At 44.9% G+C, this 20,745-nt stretch overlaps 1 protein-coding gene across 3 annotated transcripts in view; it reads left to right on the top strand.

Annotated features, from left to right (window-relative positions):
* The window catches only part of ABCA1 (ATP binding cassette subfamily A member 1), a 140,216-nt gene that overhangs the window by 21,736 nt on the left and 97,735 nt on the right, over positions 1–20,745 (top strand). For all 3 annotated transcript variants that reach the window (XM_060101130.1, XM_060101128.1, XM_060101129.1), the window contains exons 3-5: positions 10,324–10,417; positions 14,783–14,924; positions 16,303–16,421. In XM_060101130.1, the coding sequence (XP_059957113.1) occupies positions 10,324–10,417; positions 14,783–14,924; positions 16,303–16,421 (355 nt within the window). The remainder of the gene's footprint in view (positions 1–10,323; positions 10,418–14,782; positions 14,925–16,302; positions 16,422–20,745) is intronic.

Genomic DNA, 20,745 nt, shown 5'->3' with positions numbered 1-20,745 from the left:
GCCCCTTTGCCATCTTCCTCTTAACTTTTGCTGCAGCCCTGGGGGCCACCTGGCTCTCCAAGAGTATCTAATGGTTTCTGGGCAGTGGAAATGAAGTGAGTTCGTGGCCCAGCTCTTAGAGATCAGAGGCTGGATCTGTTAGTGTCAGTGTGGACTCTTTCCTGTCAGCTTTGACTGCAAGGCTGGAGGAATATAAAACTGAGATTTGTTTTATTTCTGTGGAGGGTTCTAAGCCATTCACTTCTGGATGGGACAGTGATCCTTTCAGTAATCCCGAGAAGGACATCTTTAACTCTCAGCTGAATGGTATTTTTCCGTGAGAAGATAAAGGCTATAAGGCCCGGTGATCTCTCTGAAGCTCCAACATCAGCTCTTGGCTTCTCCCTCTCTGAACACTCTTAGAGTTCCCGTCCAGTCTCCTGGGCTTAGCTGCACCTCTCTGTAGTAGGCTTCTAAATGTCTGTTTCCTGCCCTGCCTTTTTTCCTGAATTCTAAACCTACATCCCCATTTGGCTGTCTTCATGAAGCTTAACACATCTGCAAGCAAAATGCTCATCTTTCTTAGACTCAAAGAGCTGTAAGGGATCTTGGATATAACTTAATTCAGTGTTTCTGAAACTAGACTAATGCTTGGCTGGCCCTTCTTTTTTTTTTTTTTTTTTTTTTTAATTAGTTTCTGCTTTATAACAAAGTGAATCAGTCATACATATACATCTGTTCCCACATCCTGGCCCTTCTTTAAAAGAACAAAAATGTCAAAAAAAAAATGAACAAAAATGTCAAGGTCCTCCTCTGTTCACTAAATTTATTTTTTTATTATAATGTTACTTAAATATGAACATATGTGAAACTAGATATAAACCCTTATTCTTACAGGCCATATGACCCATACAAACTTACAAATTAACTGCAAACAAAATTGCAAAACCAGGACTGTCAATGTGGTAAGGCAGCTGACACTGTATAGCTGAAGCCATATTATAGGTAACAATGTGACTATGGTAGTGAATCCTTATTCGTTTGAGTTTGGACAGTCTATATTACTATGTGCTAATGATTCAATTCTCCAATCATTTTTTCCAGTGACCTTCATTTGATATCATTTGGCTTTCATTTGGTCCAATCTCATCATTCACAAGTTGCATCTGCATCTGTGCCTTTCTCATTAGTCTGCTACAATTATATTGGTGCTAACACAGTCACAAACACAAATATAAACTGAGGCTTGAAATCTTGTGCCAGAACTTGGTTATAAAGTAAGCATTCAGAAAAATCCAGATATGTTTATTCACATTTGCTTAGATGACCATTGAAATGAAAACACAAAATTTTAAAATCCTGACGTAGAACTCATATATAATCCCTCATGGATATGTGTGTATACGTGTGCCTCTAGAGCTGGTTCTCTAAACCACTATGTCAGATTGCTCTTCAGTGGTATTATTATTTTTTCTATCTTCAGTCTTGAAGTTTCTAACCTCTTTCTTGCCTTTGCCCCTGCCTGCCATGGCTCTGCCCAGGTCCTGGTGTTCCAAAGACCTATACGTTCACCTCCTAGTCTCATTTCTTAGCTACTGTGTGGTCCAGGTCCCCTGCCTCTTCTCATCATGGTGGCAGCAGCCCACGTGATAGGCAACTGTCTCTGCTGTGCTGTGTCCATTAGCTGGCGAGTAGTGGAAGGAACTATATCATCTTAGTGATGCAAGGTCTCAAGGGCAGTCCAACCCAAGCCTGTCATTTTACAGATAAGAACACTGAGGCACAAAGCAGGGAAGGGATTTCCTCAAGGTCAACCAAGGAATCAGGAGCACAGTGTCCTGGAACAGGATTTGGGATTGGGCCATCCAGGCTGGGCCAGTCTTTACTAGTCTTGCTGCTTCTTGCTCAATATTGCTTATCAGTTTAAAAAGCATTACGAGTAGAGAGATAGGCGGGCTTAGTCAAAGGCAATTTTTGGCCTTGTGGCAGAGTTCTTGTTGAAAGAGTAAGAGGGAGACAGTATCCTGACACAAAAGGGCTTTTCTAGGTGTTAACACCTACTGCCTGCTAGCTTGTCCTCCCTTCCTGATTTCTACAGGAAATGTATTTTGCCAAACCAGAAACAAAGGGTGGTTTATTTCAGGTTGCACATGCTTAGGTTGTCAGAGCTGGAAAGATCTGACCTGCTTCTTGTACAGCTGATGGGATTGGGGTTTGGGGTAGGGGACAGGGGTCCAGAGTGGGTGGGTCATGGAAGTAGCACCAGAACCAATTTCCTGGTGGCCCTACAGGCACAGGCCCTTTTTGAGCAGGCTTTGCCTTATCTGCATAAAATATTTAATGCCCATGGATCTCAAGTGCTGGCTGTAGCTACTTCCCAATCCACCTGGCTTGGATCTCTAGATATATTGTTTTATAGACAGTTGAACCTGTTTAGGGTTTTGGTACCACTTTGTTAGTTCACACAGTCAGAACGAGCTCTGCCCAGTAGGCAGGGGAAGCAGTTAGCAGCTCCAAATAGTTCTTTCCCACAGTGTATGGGAAACCATTGCCTGATTTCCTCCTTCTGAGATCCTGGATGTACACACATGGCCCCAGAGCCTGGCACCGGGGATATGCTTAATAAGTATTTGCTGAACAGGGGGTAAATGCATTAAATGGGCCATTAGTTTACAGGTCTCAAAGAGGCTCCCCTGCTATAGGGGCCTTGTGTGCAGGGAGATGGGAAGAAAGATGTAAAAGCTGGGTGCTGAACAGTAAACCCTGAGCAACCTTTCTGAAAGGCGGCCGTTTGCCCTTTCACTCTGTGTCCTTGTTTGCTAATGAATCCTGGGGACCTCTCTCTTGTGCTCCCATTATGCAGACTTATGGGGACCATCAGCCAGGGGTAGATTTCCACTGTTCCTGTTGGGCAAAGAATACGTTGAAATTGAGTTGCATAAGTTGGGTGCAAAGCTCAGTTTGGGTCCAAAGTAACGGTTAACTTGTGTGGGTGGCAGTCACTGAGCACAAACAGGGCTTGGGACAGGAAGGGCGAGGGGCTTCAGAGTTCTCCGGATCCTCATCTGGTTTTAGGTCGAGCCAGAGGCCAAGGTCCCCACGGAACAGATGGGACAGAGTACGGCCATATGGCCTCTCTTTTTTGCCTTTGCCATTAATTTTCTCATTTAGATCTGTCTAGCTATGTGTCTGGGAACATAGATAATTCTAATTTCTGCGTATATCAATATTAAGAATATCAATATTTGGGGATTGTTTAATGACAAGGAATAAGCTATCAAATAAATAAAAATTAAGACTCCTCATTTAAGAGCCACTAGAGAATTTCATAGCATAGATGCAAACTTTCTGCACCTCCTCCCGGCTTCCAATTTCACCTGATACATTTCTTTCCTGTCCTTAGTCCTGGCCTGGCATTGCTGGTTCAAATCCTGATAAGAATTCTAATTATTATCTAATTCTAATTCAATTCTCATTCCAGCTTGGCCACTCTATGTCTCAATGGCTCAGGGAAACACATTTTTCCTGAGTTTTAGTTTCCACTTCTTTAGAATGAGGAAAGTTAGAACAAATAGCCATTTATTGTTTCCTTTGGATAGATATTTATTGAACATCTACCTGCACGTAAGATAGTGTACTGGGTATACAGGCAGGATCCCTGCCCTCATAGAGCTTACAGTTCAGTGAGGGAAGCAGATATGAAGCACATTATCACATAAGTAGAAATCTCGTAACAAACTGTGATAAGTGCTATGAAGGAAAAAAACCAAACTGTCCTGCTATGTTAGGTACTACCAGGCTGTGGATAGGGAGTTAATTTAGAATAGGAGGTCATGACATTTAAGCTGAGAGCCTTGAAGTTCGAGCAGCAGTTAGCCAGGGGAAGATCGGGAGCTCAGCCGTCAGGCCACTGGATTCCAGGCAGAGAGACAGAGGGTGTGAAGGCCACGGGCCTAACGCACGTTCTGGAGTCAAAGAAGAGGAAAGCCAGTGGCACTGAAGGAAGACTGGCTGGGGATGAGTTGGGAGTCAGCAGGGGCAGATCATGCAGCCATGGAGCTGAGCAAGGGCAGCTGAATTTTATTTTATGTGCAGAAGGAGTCCCTGAGGTAGATAGGTCATGATGACGAGGGTCAGAGGGTGTGGTCCTTGGCACTGAGGGGCTTGAAGGACGAGAGCCCAAGGAGACAATGATAAGCATTACATACATACATACATACCATTTTGTGCTCTGTTTTCCTCTTTCATTCAACATCATTTGGCATATATGTTGCCATGTCTCCAAATAATTTACATATTTATAATAATGATTCTTGATGTGTAGGCTGTGTTTTGTACTTTTGAAAGTATTTTTGTATCCGTTATCTTCTTGATTTTCACAGCAATTCTGAGAGGTATGCATTACAATTTCTGTTCCACAGGTGAAGAAAGTGTTATAAGTTAGTAAATCCCAAATCTGCCATGGGATAATGCCACTGACATTCCTGGTAGCGTTACAGTAATCCATCAATGCAGTTTTTATTTTGTAAGTTCATACCCTATTGCCAACATTCAGATGTTTCCCGTGTTTGCTGTTATACATAAACTACTATAAGGACTTTATACACATAGCCTTTTCTTATTTTTATATTATCCCCCTGAGGCCAAAATCTCAGAAGTATGATTCCTAGGTCCAAGGAAATGGCCCTTGACATATAGGATCAGATGTCCTTCTGAAGGATCAAACCAATTTAAAAATCCACCATCACCACATGAGACTTTACAGTTCTGGGAGGGCAGGCGTGGTTTTCAGATTTCTTTTTCCCTCCAGCATTTCTCTGATTTGATCTTTAAGATTTCACTTTAATTTTTCCAGACTTAATTGAGGTATATATCGCTAAGTATTTTTCATCGTGATGCTGATATAGCCTAGAGTGTGCTTCTGCTTTGATGAACATCCCGTTAACTGGGAAAATTCATTGTCTCACATTTTACTTTTTTAACCTCTCAGAATAGTCTCTCATATTTTCATCTGTTTCTTTTCCCCATTGAATTGTATTACCTTATCAAGTTCTAAAAGTAGCCTAGCACTATTTTAATGTCCCAAGGACATTGGGTAATGTCTAGAGACATTGTTTGGTGGTTACAGTCCTGGCCAGGGGTGGTTGGTACTGTTGGTTCTGGTGGGCGGAGGCCGGGGATGGGGGAAACATTCTTCCATTCACAGGAGGGCTCCTTACAACGCTTATCTGGCCCCAAATGTCAATAGTGCTGTTGAGAGAAACCCTGCTCTAGAAACGCCCACTCATATTATCCCCATGTTGTTGCTGAGGAATAACAAGGTGGAAAGTCCCCAGAGCAGCTCAGTGTAGCAATTTACTGAAACATCAGAATTTTTGTTTTAATACCCAACCTAAAAGAAGGCTTCTGAGTTTCTAACTTTGGTAAGAAGCATCTTTTGAACATGGTGTTCCTCTCCATCTCCTCTGCCTCATGGTGGGGGCAGGTGTGGAGGGAGGTGGGTAGGTATCATCAGACTAAGATTTAGAAGAGTTTTCTAGTTTTCTATAGGAGTGTGTAGCAGTAAAGCATCAGTCTTATTTCCAAGCTATTGGGTTGGCCAAAAAGTTCGTTTGGGTTTTCCCTCTGGTATGGAAGACCCAAACGAACTTTTTGGCCAACCCAAATATTTATGAGGACCTATTCTGAAGGAAAAGAGCTAAGCTTAGAGATGGGGGAGAAATCTGATTTTGACAATGAGTGGAGCCAGAATGGCATTCCTGGCAGAAGTCAAATTGGGTTTCTAGAGGGAGGCTATTAGGAAAAGAAGTACCTAGAACAGCCCCCTGAGTTTGGAAGGCAAATTCTATGTTCAATGACAGAAATAATTTTAGAGGTTCAGAGTAAAAGTGCACGGAGAGAATTGTGTGTCACAAGTTCTCTGGTTTGAGTGCTGGCTCTTGGATATGGTCTCTTCATTCATTCATACATGTTAGTATCTCAGCTCAGCCTGGCTTATAAAGATCAAGATCTAGGGCTTCCCTGGTGGCGCAGTGGTTGGGAGTCCGCCTGCCGATGCAGGGGACACGGGTTCGTGCCCCGGTCCGGGAGGATCCCATATGCCGCCGCAGAGCGGCTGGGCCCGTGAGCGGAGCTTGCGCGTCCGGAGCCTGTGCTCCAAAACGGGAGAGGCCACAACAGTGAGAGGCCCGCGTACCGCAAAAAAAAAAAAAAATAAAAAATAAAAATAAAAATAAAGATCAAGATCTAGATACTCTGGTATCTAGATGGGGCAGGGGGTAAGGAGGCTGGGGTGCATAGTGGCTAAGAACACACCCTTGAGTTGGACTGGCTTTGAATTCTGGCTCTGCCATTTACCAGGCTTGTATCTTTGGACAATTTATTTACTCTTTCAGCCTCAGTTCCCTCATCTGTGAACTGGGTATTATAATAGTGCTAATGGGGTTATTTGAAGATTAAATGAGTTCATCTATGTTAAGCACTTAGAACACTGATACATGGTAAGACCTATTTAAGTGTTAGCTGTCATGGTTGGCAATCTTTTCCTTACCTCTTTCCCTAGTCTGCTTACACGCACTGGCTTCAGTTGCTAAAAATGAGTTGCAAGATTTTCTTTGTGCTCTTTGCTATCAGTGCCGTGGGAAAGATCCATTCATTTTTTTTTTCAATCAATCAACATATTTTGATCATCTGCTCCCCTATTGGATCCTAGATGTGGGGCTACAGAGATGTCCAGGAACATAAACTTTGATTCATTGGGTCAGATCAGTGCCCAGGAGGGCTGGTGAGTGCCAGACTCCTCTTAAGTGGCCATCTTGTAAGGTATATATCTCATACATGGCTCTGTGAGAGGCAGGATGATGGGTGCAAAAGCACGTCGGGGTCAGTAGATCTGGGTTCAAACTCTGGTGCACTCTTTTACTAGGCTATGTATGGCCCATAACCTGCCCCAATCTTACTTTCTTCACTATCTAAATATTAGAGATGAGTTATATAAATCCCTGGTACACAGTAGGTGCTCAGGATTGGCTGTAACTATCATAAACCTATAGGCCATGAGCTCATTTTACCTCTGTGGAACCTGTTGGTATTTTTTGACTGTGCCGCCTAGTGGGGTCATTTCCTACCTAGGCCACATGAGTTGGGCAAAACTAGCTGCTAATCTCAACCCTGCCACTGACTTTCTCTGTGACTTCCCCTTCCTTGAGCTTTAGTCTTGCCACATATAAAATACAGACAATAATGGTTCCTACATCTCAGGGTTGTTTGCAGGCTTAAATGAAATAATCCATATATAATGTGCCTGCTACACACTTGACTCAAAAAAAGTAAATGGTAGCTACTATTTATCGCAAAAGTACACATAGTAGCTTCAGAGCTTCAAGGTTGATGACTATCTTACTCATACTCTCCATTTAATTTTGGTTTTGTTGGTTTTTGTTTTTTTTCCTATTTCATTATTCTTTTCTGAATTTATTCACAGTTAAACCGTTTTTTGGAAGTTTTACTCCCGTCTGTTAACATCTGTGAGTGATTTTATTTAGCTGTAAGCTTGAAATGCATACAATTTTGTGTTCCACTTTTTTCACTTAATATTATATGGTTAATAGTGTCTGTGTTTCATAAACCTTGTTGTAGTGACTGCATAATGTATTGTTGAGTAGATGTGCCATATTTAATCATTTCTCTATTGTTCTGCAATTAAGTTGTTTCCAATATTTTGCAATTACAGTGTTTGAATGAATGAGTAACTTAGTGCATATAGCTTTTTGGTATTTTAAACTTAGTTCTGTGGGATGAATTTCTAGGAATATTGTTTGGTCAAGGGGAATAAACATATCTTTTGAATACATATGGCCAAGTTGCTTTCCCAAAGGGCTCAACTGACTTACATTTCCATCTTTATTATTTTGTAAACTTCAGTTCATTCTCTCACTCAACACACATTCTTAAAGCCCTTATCATGCGGCAGGCTCAGTGAGAAGAAAGGGACACTGGAGGAGGAGCCCCTGCTATGCCCAGTGCTGGTAGAGGCTCAGGGTACTTGGGGAGCCCAAGGAGGGACTTGCAGCTCAACTGGTAGAGGAGGCTGAATGTCATTTGAAAGCTTGGAGATTTCACTGTGTGTTGCCTCTTTGGGATTATTTACAGAAATATTTAGCAAGACCAGCCCCATCTTTGGTCTCGGAGACCCCATTGACAGCATGCTTTCTTCCAAAGAAGGACCCATTTGTCTTTTTTTTTTCCCCCTGGTGTGCTATCTAGAGCAAATTATTCTTCATAGTTATATGGTAACAGTGGTTTTTTGTTGTTGTTGTTGTTCTACTAGAGAAGTAATACATGCTCGTTATGGAAAATTTAGAAAACATAGGAAGGTGTTTTAAAAAATCACCCATGTTCTTATCATCCTAGGACATCCACTGTCCTCATCCATGTATTTCCTTCTAAAAAGAAGATTTAAAAAAGAGTTTAATGTGGAACCATATCAAAGGTCTTTGGAATGTAAAATACCAGAAATCCAGTGACAAATAATAAACAAAAGCTAAAACCAATCTGAAGCAGAAAGGTTAAATTAATTATGATCTATTCACAGCGTGGAGTATCAAGTGGCCATTGAAATCCATATTTTAAGAGAGTATTTTATGTCATGGAAAACACTCCCAGTATGATGTTCAATGAAAAAGCAAGATACAAAATTATATATGCTGTATAATCTCAATTTTGTAGAGAAAAATTTATTATTTATGTATGAATAGGAAAAAAAGACAAAAAATATTAATGGAGAACCATTGTTAGCTTAATTTACTAGGGATTATCTCCAGGAAGTAGGATTAATGGTGATTTATATTTATTTTTTTCTACTTTTCTGTATTTTTTTTTAATTTCAAAATTTCCACAATAAAAATATATGGACTTGGGGATCAAAAAAAATTCTGTTTAAATAAAAGGAGGGATTTCATAGCAGTGTTCTCTTGGCTCTGAAGCCACAGTTGTAGTTACTCTCAATCACAAGGGCCCGTGACTATTCTGGGCTCTTTGGTGTTCATCCTAATTAGAACATCTGAGTCCAGAACTGAAAGGAATGAAAGAGGTGAGGCTTCAGGCCGTGGAACTAGTTGTCCGAACACCACAGGTTCAGTTAGATTATGTCTCATGATTTCCATCCTGTCCCTGTGCTTATTTATCCCCTGGTAACTCACTGAGGCAGGTTTTTCCTTTAGAGAAACCCCATTGCTTTAACTGGTGGATCACAGTTACATATGTTTAATGATCTTCTAACCCACTGGAGAAGGTGGTGACCAGATTTTGATGGATGGGGAAGGACTTTGCACTCTTCCCAGATCTTTCCAGTCCTGGGGGCACACAGGTCACTATGGAACTGCATGTGAATTTCCATTGTCCTTTGGAGCCCTATTCTCAGCCCTGCAGGGGGCAACTTTGTGTGTTCCTTTAGAGCCAAGGTGGTGTGTATTTAGCACAGCAGGTTGCCCTGGCCCTCTTCTTTTAACAAATGGTCATAACATACCTGACACTATGCTAAGGCTGGAGATGCAAAGATGACTTGATCCACTGCTTGCCTTCAGGGTACTCATATTGTAGTGAGGAAGTCAGTGATAAAAACATGATTTCAGGGGCTCAGGGAAACTGTTATGGGAGGAGGATGCATGGGTTACTCTGGGAGCACAGCAGAAGGGCTTCCAGCTCAGCCTGAGACTTTAGTAAAGGAAATTGTGCCTGGTTGAATCTTGAAGGATGAGTGGAAGTGAGCCAGATGAAGCAGGGTGGGAAGCATCTTCCCTTTTGTAGGGAAAACACAGAGGTATGGAATAGTAAGTTATAAGGTGAGAACTGCAAACAATTCAGTATTATCAAAGCTTAGAGAGTGGTAAGAGAGGCTGGAGAAGTTGATCAATTGTTTGTTTGTTTATTTATTTATTTATTTTTATGGCTGCGTTGGGTCTTTGTTGCTGCGCGTGGGCTTTCTCCAGTTGTGGCGAGCGGGGGCTGCTGTTCGTTGCGGTGTGCGGGCTTCTCATTGCGGTGGCTTCTCTTGTTGTGGAGCACGGACTCTAGGTGCGCGGGCATCAGTAGTTTTGGCACATGGGCTTCAGTAGTTGTGGCTCATAGGCTTAGTTGCTCTGCGGCATGTGGGATCTCCCCGGACCAGGGCTCGAACCCATGCCCCTTGCATTGGCAGGCGGATACTTAACCACTGTGCCACCAGGGAAGTCCTGATCAATTGTTTAATTAACTTTTTTTGTGGATTTCCCAACTCAATAGCATTAGGCTTCCATGTTGTTTTGTTTGTTTAATTCACGGTGCTCTGTCTTACTTCCCACTCAGTGTCAGCTCTTGCTGGAAGTGGCCTGGCCTCTGTTTATCTTCCTGATCCTGATCTCCGTGCGGCTGAGCTACCCACCCTATGAACAACATGAATGTGAGTATATGAGCATCCCGCCTGAGACTTAATGCTGGCAAGCGGAATCCAGGCAATGGGCATGGGCTAAATGTGACCTCTCCCAAGATGCTATCTTTAGGAAATAGTGCAAGTGGTTTGGAACAGAAAAGCTAGGCTTCCAATTGTTTGATGAGGCATGAGCTCAGGAAACGATTTTCAGTCCTAGTAGATGGTGATAATAGTAATTATAATAATAGCCAACATCTGTTTCATGCATTTTCAATCATGAAAGTAAAATAACCTTACTGATAGCTCAGAAAGGGGTAATTAAGAAAGCCCCCTGGGCTTCCTTGGTGGGGCAGTGGTTGAGAATCTGCCTGCCAATGCAGGGGACACGGGTTTGAGCCCTGGCCTGGGAAGATCCCATATGCTGCGGAGCAACTGGGCCTGTGAGCCACAACTACTGAGCCTGCGTGTCCGGAGCTTGTGCTCCGCAACAAGAGAGGCTGCGATAGTGAGAGGCCCCCGCACAGCGATGAAGAGTGGCCCCCGCTCACCGCAACTAGAGAAAGCCCTCGCACAGAAACTAAGACCCAACACAGCCAAACATAAATAAATAAATAAATAAATAAATTTTAAAAAAAAGTCCCCTAAGGCAATACCTTAATACCACTATCATCTGGTCCCTGCCGGGCTTTTTCATATGCATTATGTCTTTATCACACAGTTGCAAATCATGGAACATACAATTTTAAGCAGCATTTGTGTAGAACATCTCAGATTGACTAATATTATTTCATTTGATTCTCATAACAACCTTGTATAATGGACTTTATAATTGCTATCATTTGCTTTAATTTCTTGATAAGTAAATTGGGGCTCAGAGGAGTGCAGGGAATTGCCCGAGGTCACATATGTATCAAGTGACAGTGATGAAATAAAGCTCAGGTCATCTGACTCCCAATCATGTGTTTGGATGACGGCCTTTTCAGTGAGCATAGAGAATACAGTAGTGGCTGAGAACACAAGCTCTAGGTGTCAGGTTACCTAGGTTTGAATCCCAGCTTCAACACAGGTATGTCACCTTGGGCAAGTGGTTTGGCTTCTCTGCACCTGGGTTTTCTCATCTCTATAAAAAGGGAATAATAGGGCTTCCCTGGTGGCACAGTGGTTAGGGAATCTGCCTGCCAATGCAGGGGACGCTGGTTCGAGCCCTGGTCCAGGAAGATCCCACATGCCGCAGAGCAGCTGGGCCCATGTGCCACAACTGCTGAGCCTGCGCTTTGGAGCACATGAGGCACAACTACTGAGCAACAAGGGAAGCCACTGCAGTGAGAGGCCCTCGCACTGCAACGAAGAGTGGCCCCAACTCACTACAACTAGAGAAAGCCTGCATGCAGCAATGAAGACCCAATGCAGCCAAAAATAAAAAATAAATAAATTTATAAAAAGGGAATAATAAGACCTACCCCATATGGTTGTTGTGTTATCCCACAGTCACAGTCTTTCTCTCCTGGCTGGGCTTGCTGGATGGATTAATAGTGCAAAAATGTCCCAGTCTAAAAGATCAGCATTTGTGGGGGAGGTTTGGCTGGGACCTCTCTTCCATGGCTCCAGTGACTTTTCCTGTCATTAATCAGCTCTACCCACATCCCACCAGCCCTATAGGTGTGCAGGATACAGTTCTCCAGGGAAGAGGTAGGGCTGGGGTCACCTTTGAATTGTGTTCTTGGTCTGGTTCCGTGTCTCTCAGGGCACGTAGTGGCAGTTATTTACCTGCTAATTTGCTAGTACACATTATACATATTCAAGTTTTAAAAAACCCCACGAAACGTCAAAACATTCTACCAGGTGTGATTTTCTGATTTCACCAAAAAGAAAAAGAGCTTACAATGAAATACACACTCAGTTTGTGGGCCTGGAAGGTAACACTGCTTTCTTGTTTGGAACCTCAAAGATTGATGAACAAGTGTGTATTTGATTTTGTATAAGCATTACCCTAAGCCCCACTGAAGTACACATTTTAGGGAAAACTCAGCTTTTTCATCTGATAAGCTATTCTTTCTCAGCAATTATCACAAGCAGACAAGACGGTGTAAGGGAAATAGTGCAGACCTTGGTATCAGGCAGACGGGTTTGTTTGCATCCTGGCTGTGCCACTTGCTGAGGTTGTGATCTTGGGCAAGTTGTTAATTTTGACCCAAATCTCTCTGAATCCAGACCATCAATTCTCAGAAATGTTGTGAAATTCCTATACCTATGGAAGATAGATAAGACTTTTGCCCTCCATCTGTGTACTTACTGCAACCTTACTTCCTGTTCTCACCGCCTTCTAGGGACCTAGCTGGAAGGGCAGAGAGTTAAGGTGAGGCTTACAGAGGTGTCTTGTCTCTAGGAACAAAGGATAGGTATATAATTCTTCCCCATAAATCTTTCCCAGTTTGACCCAGACCCATCAAGGTCCTAATCACTTCCCTGGGTCATGAGACTCCATTAAGCTACTTGATTGTCATCCTGTGCACCAATGCCAAGTCCTCACCCTGCTTTTATTTGCAAATCAGGTGGGACATGACACACGAGGAAGGGTCTTTTCTTCACTCACCAAGGTTTAGACTGAAGCACGTTGTTGGTGTGCTGGACCAACATCACCCTGCCTTTGGTGCCAGTATTTCCTGGAGGTTAAAGGGGAGAATCCCTTGGTCCTTTGAGTATTTGGTTGGATTTACATAAATCTCCCCTGAATGAGGAGCCGCTGACTTAGGCAAGGGACCTTGTTTGGTTTTCCTTGAACTATTAACAGGGAGATAAGGGGATTAACTGAGTAAATGTTCAACAGGCCAGGGTCCCTGCAGAGGGTGGCCACAGAGTCCAGATCTTGGTTCATCCTTGCTTTGGATGTTGCCTCTCTTGTTGGAATGTGGATAGAAGAAAAAGAAAAGATAGATGGACCCCAATATTGAAATGCAAAGTGTAACAAGTCCTGGCTGTGGGTGAACTTCTGGGGAGACTCTGATAGCCCATTTGCATGAAAATAGTAAGCTGAATAAAACTGGGTTTCTGCCTGGGGGAGTGGGGGGGGCGCTGTGTGATGGAAGGAGTGTTCCTGGCTGGGCAAGAGCCAAGGAAGTACTACTGTAGGCTGACCACCACAGCGCCTCAGTAACCCTAACGGGCCCATTCACTGAGCCTTAATCTCTGCCAGGCACTCTGCGGCATGCTTTGCTTGTAAAAACTCACTGCAGCTCTGCGAAATCGGTTGTATTGTAACCACCATTTTATAGATGAGGAAACTGAGGGTTAAGGGGTCAGTGACTTGGCCAAAGTCACTGCTTAGCAAGTTGCAGAGACTGGATGTAAATCCCAGTTGGTTTGACCCTAAAGCCTGTGAAGCTATACGGCTCTTCACTACTCAGAGCCATGGTTCTTAATGGTTGTTAACTCTTTTGGGGTCACAGATAACCCTGAGAATATGATGAGCGTGGAGCCTCAGCCTTTCCGTCACAGGAATCCACACATGCTTGGTCTCAGGTTAAGAGCCCCTGGTTCCAGGACACATTTATCTTGATCCCCGTAAGCAGCCCCATGGTCTTTGACGTAGCACACCAGCTCCTGTACATGCAGTCCTGCTGTTTGTGAGAAGGTCCTCCGTAATGAAGGGAAGGGGACAGAGAGGAGATGGCCTGTTGGATGGGGCTCGGTGCTCTGATGGGAGGAGAAGCAGCAACAGCAACTAACATAGCTTCAGAGATGGCATCTGACCCCAAGTCAGCATGTTCATTAGGTGCCTTTGAGGACCTTGGGAGCTAGTGGAGAAGGTGAACAGAGGTCACAGAGGACAGTACCAGGGGCACTGAGAAAAGCTAGCGGATAAAGGAGGCCACAGGTGGAAGGAAAGGAGCATGACTGGGATCACAGAAATGTGGGTTCTACCCCTGGTCCATCCTGCCCACTGACTCCCTGAGTGTTCTTCATCAGCCACTTTAGCCGTGGTTTCCTCCTTCAAGTGTGAAGGAATTAGATTAGGTCCTCTCCAGGGCGCCTCTGTGTCTCTGAAAGGCAAGGTGAGTGGTAGAAGATGAAGGAATGAGGAGCCAGTACTTGCTGCCCTCCAGGCACCTTCTGTATATAAGTGACCTCTGGTCACTTCCCCAAGGCTGCTGTCATGAATCCCTCTCAACAGACTATAGCAAGTAGATTAAGAACCGCTATCTGATGCCACATTTCCAGCTCAGGGTCAGATTAGTCCAGGGTGGCAGGTCTCAGGGATGTGGGGAATGGGACAGACGGATTTGGGATGGAGCAATGTTTGGTGGAACCAAAAGAGATAAAGGTTCCTATCAAGTCCCAGATCCTTCAAAGAATTAATGTTTCTCCTTTTGTTTTTCTTCTCCTCGGTTTCAACAGGCCACTTTCCAAACAAAGCCATGCCCTCTGCAGGAACACTTCCTTGGGTTCAGGGGATTATCTGTAATGCCAATAACCCCTGTTTCCGTTATCCGACTCCTGGTGAGGCTCCCGGGGTTGTTGGAAACTTTAACAAGTCCATGTAAGTACCGGATCAGGTTTTCATTCCCAAACTTGTCAGTTAATACTTTTCCTTTCCCTTCTCAACCTCCGGGGAATTTTGAATGGCTGGGTTTGAGTGAAGCTTCTTTTGTGACGGTTTGTGTGATAAAGTCCAAAGAATGAGACCAGAGAGAAATGCCGCCAGGACGTAAGACTGTGTGACCTCACTTCGTGCATTTTAGGAGTAACGTTATGTAGATGAAAGTCCTGTGGTTGGGGGGCTTTTCCTCCAAAAACTGGCGGGTAAGTAGAGAAGGGAGACATAGCACATCAGCTTCATCCGTTAATGAGCAAACACTCAGTTAGCAAACACTTATTGTGTGTGGGAAACGGCTGGTCCAGGAGCTGGGGATACAGAGCTGTGCAGAGGGAGGGGCCTGTCCTCAAGGAGCTCACAGCCAAGGCTGGGAGAGTTTGGTCCTCTCTGCTCTCAGATCACCTCTCTTCCTCCATTGCTGACCTATCACACTGCAGCAGTCTTTCATCTGCAAGTCTTTCTCAGCCCTGGGTGTGAGCTCCCTGAGGGCCAGGATGCTGCTTTCTTCACTTTTGTATTCCTGGCTCCTGGCTCCAACAACAGACATTAGGGCTGAATAAGTGTTTGCCAAATGAGCCGTTGAAGATTCTTGGAAGGCACAGAACCATGGCATGAGTTAGAAAGGATTAAGAACTGCAGGAGATGTAGCAGGATAGTTTAGAGGACGCTGCCGCCAGGCAGTCAGGGCCACGTGATAATGTTCATGGACCTTAGGCTTTGTGGCTTTCATGAACCCCTGCTTCCTTGCAACAATATTAAAAATTTTATTTTATAACTGTGTTGGTATAAAGATGAGTATAATCCAGGCTGGATTCATTACCATATGCATTCATTCTGAATTTCTGAATTGTTTTTTTCTGATTTTAAAAGAAATTAAAAATTTTTGTGGACCCATAAGAGTATGCTGGGCCCTAGGCACTGTGTCTGCTGTGTCTTTTGGATAAGTTGGTCCTGGGGACCTGTGTGCGTGTGTGCGTGCGTGTGTGTGTGTGTGTGTGTGAGAGAGAGAGAGAGAGAGAGAGAGAGAGAGAGAGAGAGAGAGAGCTTCCTGGAGAGGCGGCAACATGGGCTGGCCCTTGACGGCTGGTAAGATTTGGTTGTGTGGACACATGAGGACGAGCATTTGGGGCAGGGTTGCTGGCTGGGTGGCTGTGAGCATAGGGTCTCAGTGAAGTTGGAGGAGGGGGCAGCAGGAGTGGGTCAGGGCCGGCCCCCGGAGGACCCTGCAGCCAGGCTGGGTCTTCCTGGCAGGTACTGTGTTCAAGCTGGAGAGACAGCTGGCCTAACCAGGGCTTTTCTACTTTTCTTGCACCCCCTGCAGTGTGTCTCGCCTGTTCTCAGATGCTCGGCGACTTCTTTTGTACAGCCACAGAGACACCAGCATGAAGAACATACGCCAAGTTCTAAGGACATTGTACCAGATCGAGCGTTCCAGCTCAGGTAAGCAAAAGCCTTCCGTGAATTGGTTCGTAATTGGAAGTTAACCCGCACCAGGGAGAGACAGCAGCCCAGGCGGCCTGGCTCTTGTTCCTTTTAGCTCTTCCCTGTGGGGTTTTCCTCCTCAGTGGCTGGGCTGTAAGGCCTCTCTGCAGGATGTATTTGAGAAGAAACTAGGGACTCAGTGAGTGTGCTGGCCTCCTCTGGGGACACAGAAGAAAACCCCCCAGAGAGGAATGGCACTGGCCTGGCGTTAGGACCGTTAGGGGGGCAGGTTGCTGCCAACCTCATTTTTTTGGAGTTGGCCATATGGTTGCCATGAATAAGAAGATTTACAGACGGGATACTTCTGTGCATGTAAGAGCAGTTAAAGTTGCAACTTGATTTGGAGAAGTGAAAGTTAAGCATTCATTTCTAAAAGGAAAACGCAATTCATCTTCCCCCAGATCATTTGATTTAGTCTGGTGGGTACTTGAACTCTGAGCTTTAAAAAGTGACACCTTGGGCTTCCCTGGTGGCGCAGTGGTTGAGAATCTGCCTGCCAAGGCAGGGGATATGGGTTCGAGCCCTGGTCTGGGAAGATCCCACGTGCCGCGGAGCAACTAGGCCCGTGAGCCACAACTACTGAGCCTGCGCGCCTGGAGCTTGTGTTCCGCAACTAGAGAGGCCGCGATAGTGAGAGGCCCGCGCACCGCGATGAAGAGTGGTCCCTGCTTGTCACAACTAGGGGAAGCCCTCGCACAGAAATGAAGACCCAACATAGCAAAAATAAATAAATTAATTAATAAACTCCTACCCCCAACATCTTCTAAAAAAAAAAAAAATTGACACCTTTATCTCTGATCCGGGGTGTGCCCGGGCAGTTTACTGCATGCCATCTAGGAAGCATCTAAGAGCAGGCAGCTTGCTGGCCGAGGCACTGGTTGCAGAAGTCACCATGGAGCAGCCTCCCAGGCCGCGGCCTACCACGTGGGGACAGGGGACGGTGGGAGCAGACCCCTGGGTGCAGGCCGTGTTGGCCTGCGTGGTCTGTAGAGAATTTAAAAGCAATAACGAAGCTGACTGAGAGTCAGTCTGCTTTTTATCATCTCCATGCACCGGTGGTTCTAAACAGCATGAATGATAAATTGCAGCCATCATCAGGAGTTAGCTGCTGCCACTGCTCCAGGAAAGTACTTTTTTTCTCAGTTTGGTGTTTGGGAGGAATGGGGTGGGCCAGCTTTTGCTGAGAGGACTCCCAGTTTGCCATCCACTTGGCGAAAGAAGAAATGGTATAAAGTGCTGGAGTTTAAGCCAGGCTTGGATTGGAACTTTCTCTTGGGAAGCCAGACTGTGCTTTCCCTGGGCAGGAAAAGAGGCAGTGAGCAGGGTGGGATCTGCCAACAAAGGAAGGCCAAGCAGTGTGGGGTGGTGCGGGGGAGGGGTCATTTCACATCAGAGACAGGTGTGACTGTGCTTGGGCTCCTGGGTCAGCTTCGAGGAGCTCCCAGCTGGACCACACTCCTGGATGCACAGTCAGGCCGGATGCTGTTTTCTTGCCCTATAGGCCCCCATCCTGCACACCTGTCTGTCTCAGCACAGGACACAGAGGGGTAGCAATCACCAATCAAAGCATTAGTCCTTCCTTATCTGCTGGGGGCCCCCTGCCTGGTGGACCAGAGACAGAGTCAGGGTTATTTCTTCCACTGCAGAGACAGTGTGACCAAGAGGAAAGAGTGCTACGATGTATTACTTTGTAGCTTGGTGACTTTGTGAATCAGTCCTTTAGACCCCTTTGGGGCCACTCTTCTCATCTGTAAGATGGAGACAATAGGAGAACCTAGCTCATAGGATTGTTGTGAGGAGTAAAGGAGATGAACCATTTAATTGCTGAAAGACCGCATCTGGCACATAGGAAGCACTTAGTGAATATGAGCTATGATTATTTTGGAGTGGTGCCGTCTTGGCCAAGCCATTTAACCTCTCTGAGCCTTAATTTCTTCAGCTGTAAATAATAAGTAACCTGCAATGTGAAATGTAACCCTAACACAGTTTCTGGCACATAGTAGGTGTTCAATAAACGGGAGCCAATATTACTCCTGTGTGTCAGTGATGCATTTCTGAGCACCTGGCCTTGCTCTTCTGCCTCTGCACTGCACGGCCAGAGAAACAGACTATGGGTGGGGGCGGGTGTTGTTTCAGATGGTGCTTCCTTAGACACAGAGCAACTAGAGACATGAGTCAGGGTAGAGAAGAGAAACCAAACCTGCATTCAAACAACTTTCTCTGCACAGCTCTGAAGAGAGATCTCTGAGTATGACTGTCTCCCATCCAGGCTTATCTCTCCATTCACCCAGTATGGTCTCTTATCTGCCCTGCAGCTACTTCTTAAGAGCTTCCACCTTTCTTTGCCTGTCTTGCAGCACTGAGCCAGGCCTCAGTCCAGAGGGAAGTGCAACAGAAATGGTGCTTCTTCCGAGGTGAAATCAGTAACTTTTTGCTGAATTTGAATAGCACTCTAGATTTCAGAGAGCGTCTGAGGCTGGGGTACGTTGGTGTAGATCCTGACTTGGAGACCTCTGTTTCTCTGCCCCGACACCCCTACTTACAGCGTGATGGGCTCAGCTCTCTTGCACTGTCACTCTGCGGATGGGAAAGATCCTTGGTTCAGAGTCCTGCCCTCATCAACCTTCTCTACCTAGCTGAGGAGGGAAACTGCCTCTCCCACGGCAGCTCATTTCAGGTATTGGCAGGATACCCAATATTAGAATACTGGTATTCTAATTATCAGAATCTATTCACTGGTCTGCTTATCTCCCAGAGAAAAAGGCTAATCTATTTCCCTTGAAGTGTTAAAAGACAGCTCTTCCCCCCACCTTCCTGAAATTTTTTGTTTTTCTAGGCTAAATGGCCTCCATTCCTCTTCTGGAATGTCACCACCACCCCCTTTTCTGCCTCTTCTCTGGTTGGTTGTGTTTCAGTGTGTCTGCGTCTTTGTTGAAGTTTATCAGAAATTACAACAGTCTTCCAACACAGAGTAGAAAGAGCTTTGTCTCCTTTGCTCTGAGCACCATATTTCAGTTAATGCAGTGAGCTTCTTGGCATCCACGTCACACTGCTGACTCATATTCCATGCGCAGTCAACCCAAACCACAGAGCCTTTTAAACATACAGTATTGCAAGTCACTTGTTCTCCATTTCTGAATTGTGCTGTTGGCTTCTTGAACCTAAAGGGAGAATATCTATCTCTTTTCTAGTTTACATTTTTAGATTCCCTGTGTCATCTCCTCCTACCCAGACCGTTTTAGATTTTGGTTTTGCCATATGTTATATTTGCTGCTGCTGCTTGTTGCCTGTCATGTAGGAATTTGATAAATAGCTCTCTTTGTTCTCATCCAAGTCATTGGAGACTGTGGGACCAGGGCTGGAGGCTTGGATCAGTCCAAGGCTGGAGACTGACAGCCCCTTTGGACAGTGCCATTCAGGCTGTTATAGACCTCCCAACCCATGTTGTCATCTGTGCTGGGCTACCGGGCTCCTGTGATCTGGTTAGAGGACTCATCTTGCTTTTTCCTTCCACTTCACCTGCTAAATCCATTGGCCTCTCCACTGATAATTTGTGGATAGGGGAGTGTCTGCTCAAATACTCTTTTCTAGTCCCATGGTTTTCTGGGCTAGGGCATTGTTTTATTTCCACTTATTGGACGAGACCTTAGAGGCCAGTTAGTTCATTTATAGACAAATGGGTTCATTGATTCAAACGTTCAGCCAGTATTTATTGAACATGTAATATGTCCCAACCACTGTTCTAGGTGCTGGGACACAGAGGTGTACAAAACAAATATGGCCTCTGTCCATACGGAACTTCTGTTCTAGAAAAGACTCTGATCCAGCAGCGGGGAGGGACTTTCCCAAGTTTGCACAGCCACCAGAGGGTTATTCTGGGAATTGAACACAGCTAAACCTCCACTGCCCCGTGCAGTGCTCTTTCTACAGAGCTCTCTTGTGCTGTTCTATTAATCTCCCAACTGGGAAGACCACCAGTTTTAAGAGTTAAGTCATAGACAAGTCTAATTATCCTTGAAACCATCCTCATAAGAAACGCATGTAGGAAGCTTTACAGAGGGGCCCCTCACTCAGTTTTCTTATCACTGGAACTTTTTGGACATTTTATTATCTTCTTCCTAAACCTACAACCACCCAGTTAAGTAGGGGCTAAATTAATGTTTGGGGGTCCAGGTGAGGAGCGTTCCTTCTTCTTAAGTCCCTGCCATGACTACAGTCCAATGGAAGTGTAAAAATTGCACAAATTCTCAAAAACTCTAGAACAAGTGACAGGTCTAGATTC

The sequence above is a fragment of the Mesoplodon densirostris genome, chromosome 6, assembly GCF_025265405.1.
Source record: "Mesoplodon densirostris isolate mMesDen1 chromosome 6, mMesDen1 primary haplotype, whole genome shotgun sequence".
Taxonomy (NCBI): Eukaryota; Metazoa; Chordata; class Mammalia; order Artiodactyla; family Ziphiidae; genus Mesoplodon; species Mesoplodon densirostris.
This window is presented reverse-complemented; position numbering and strand designations above follow the sequence as displayed.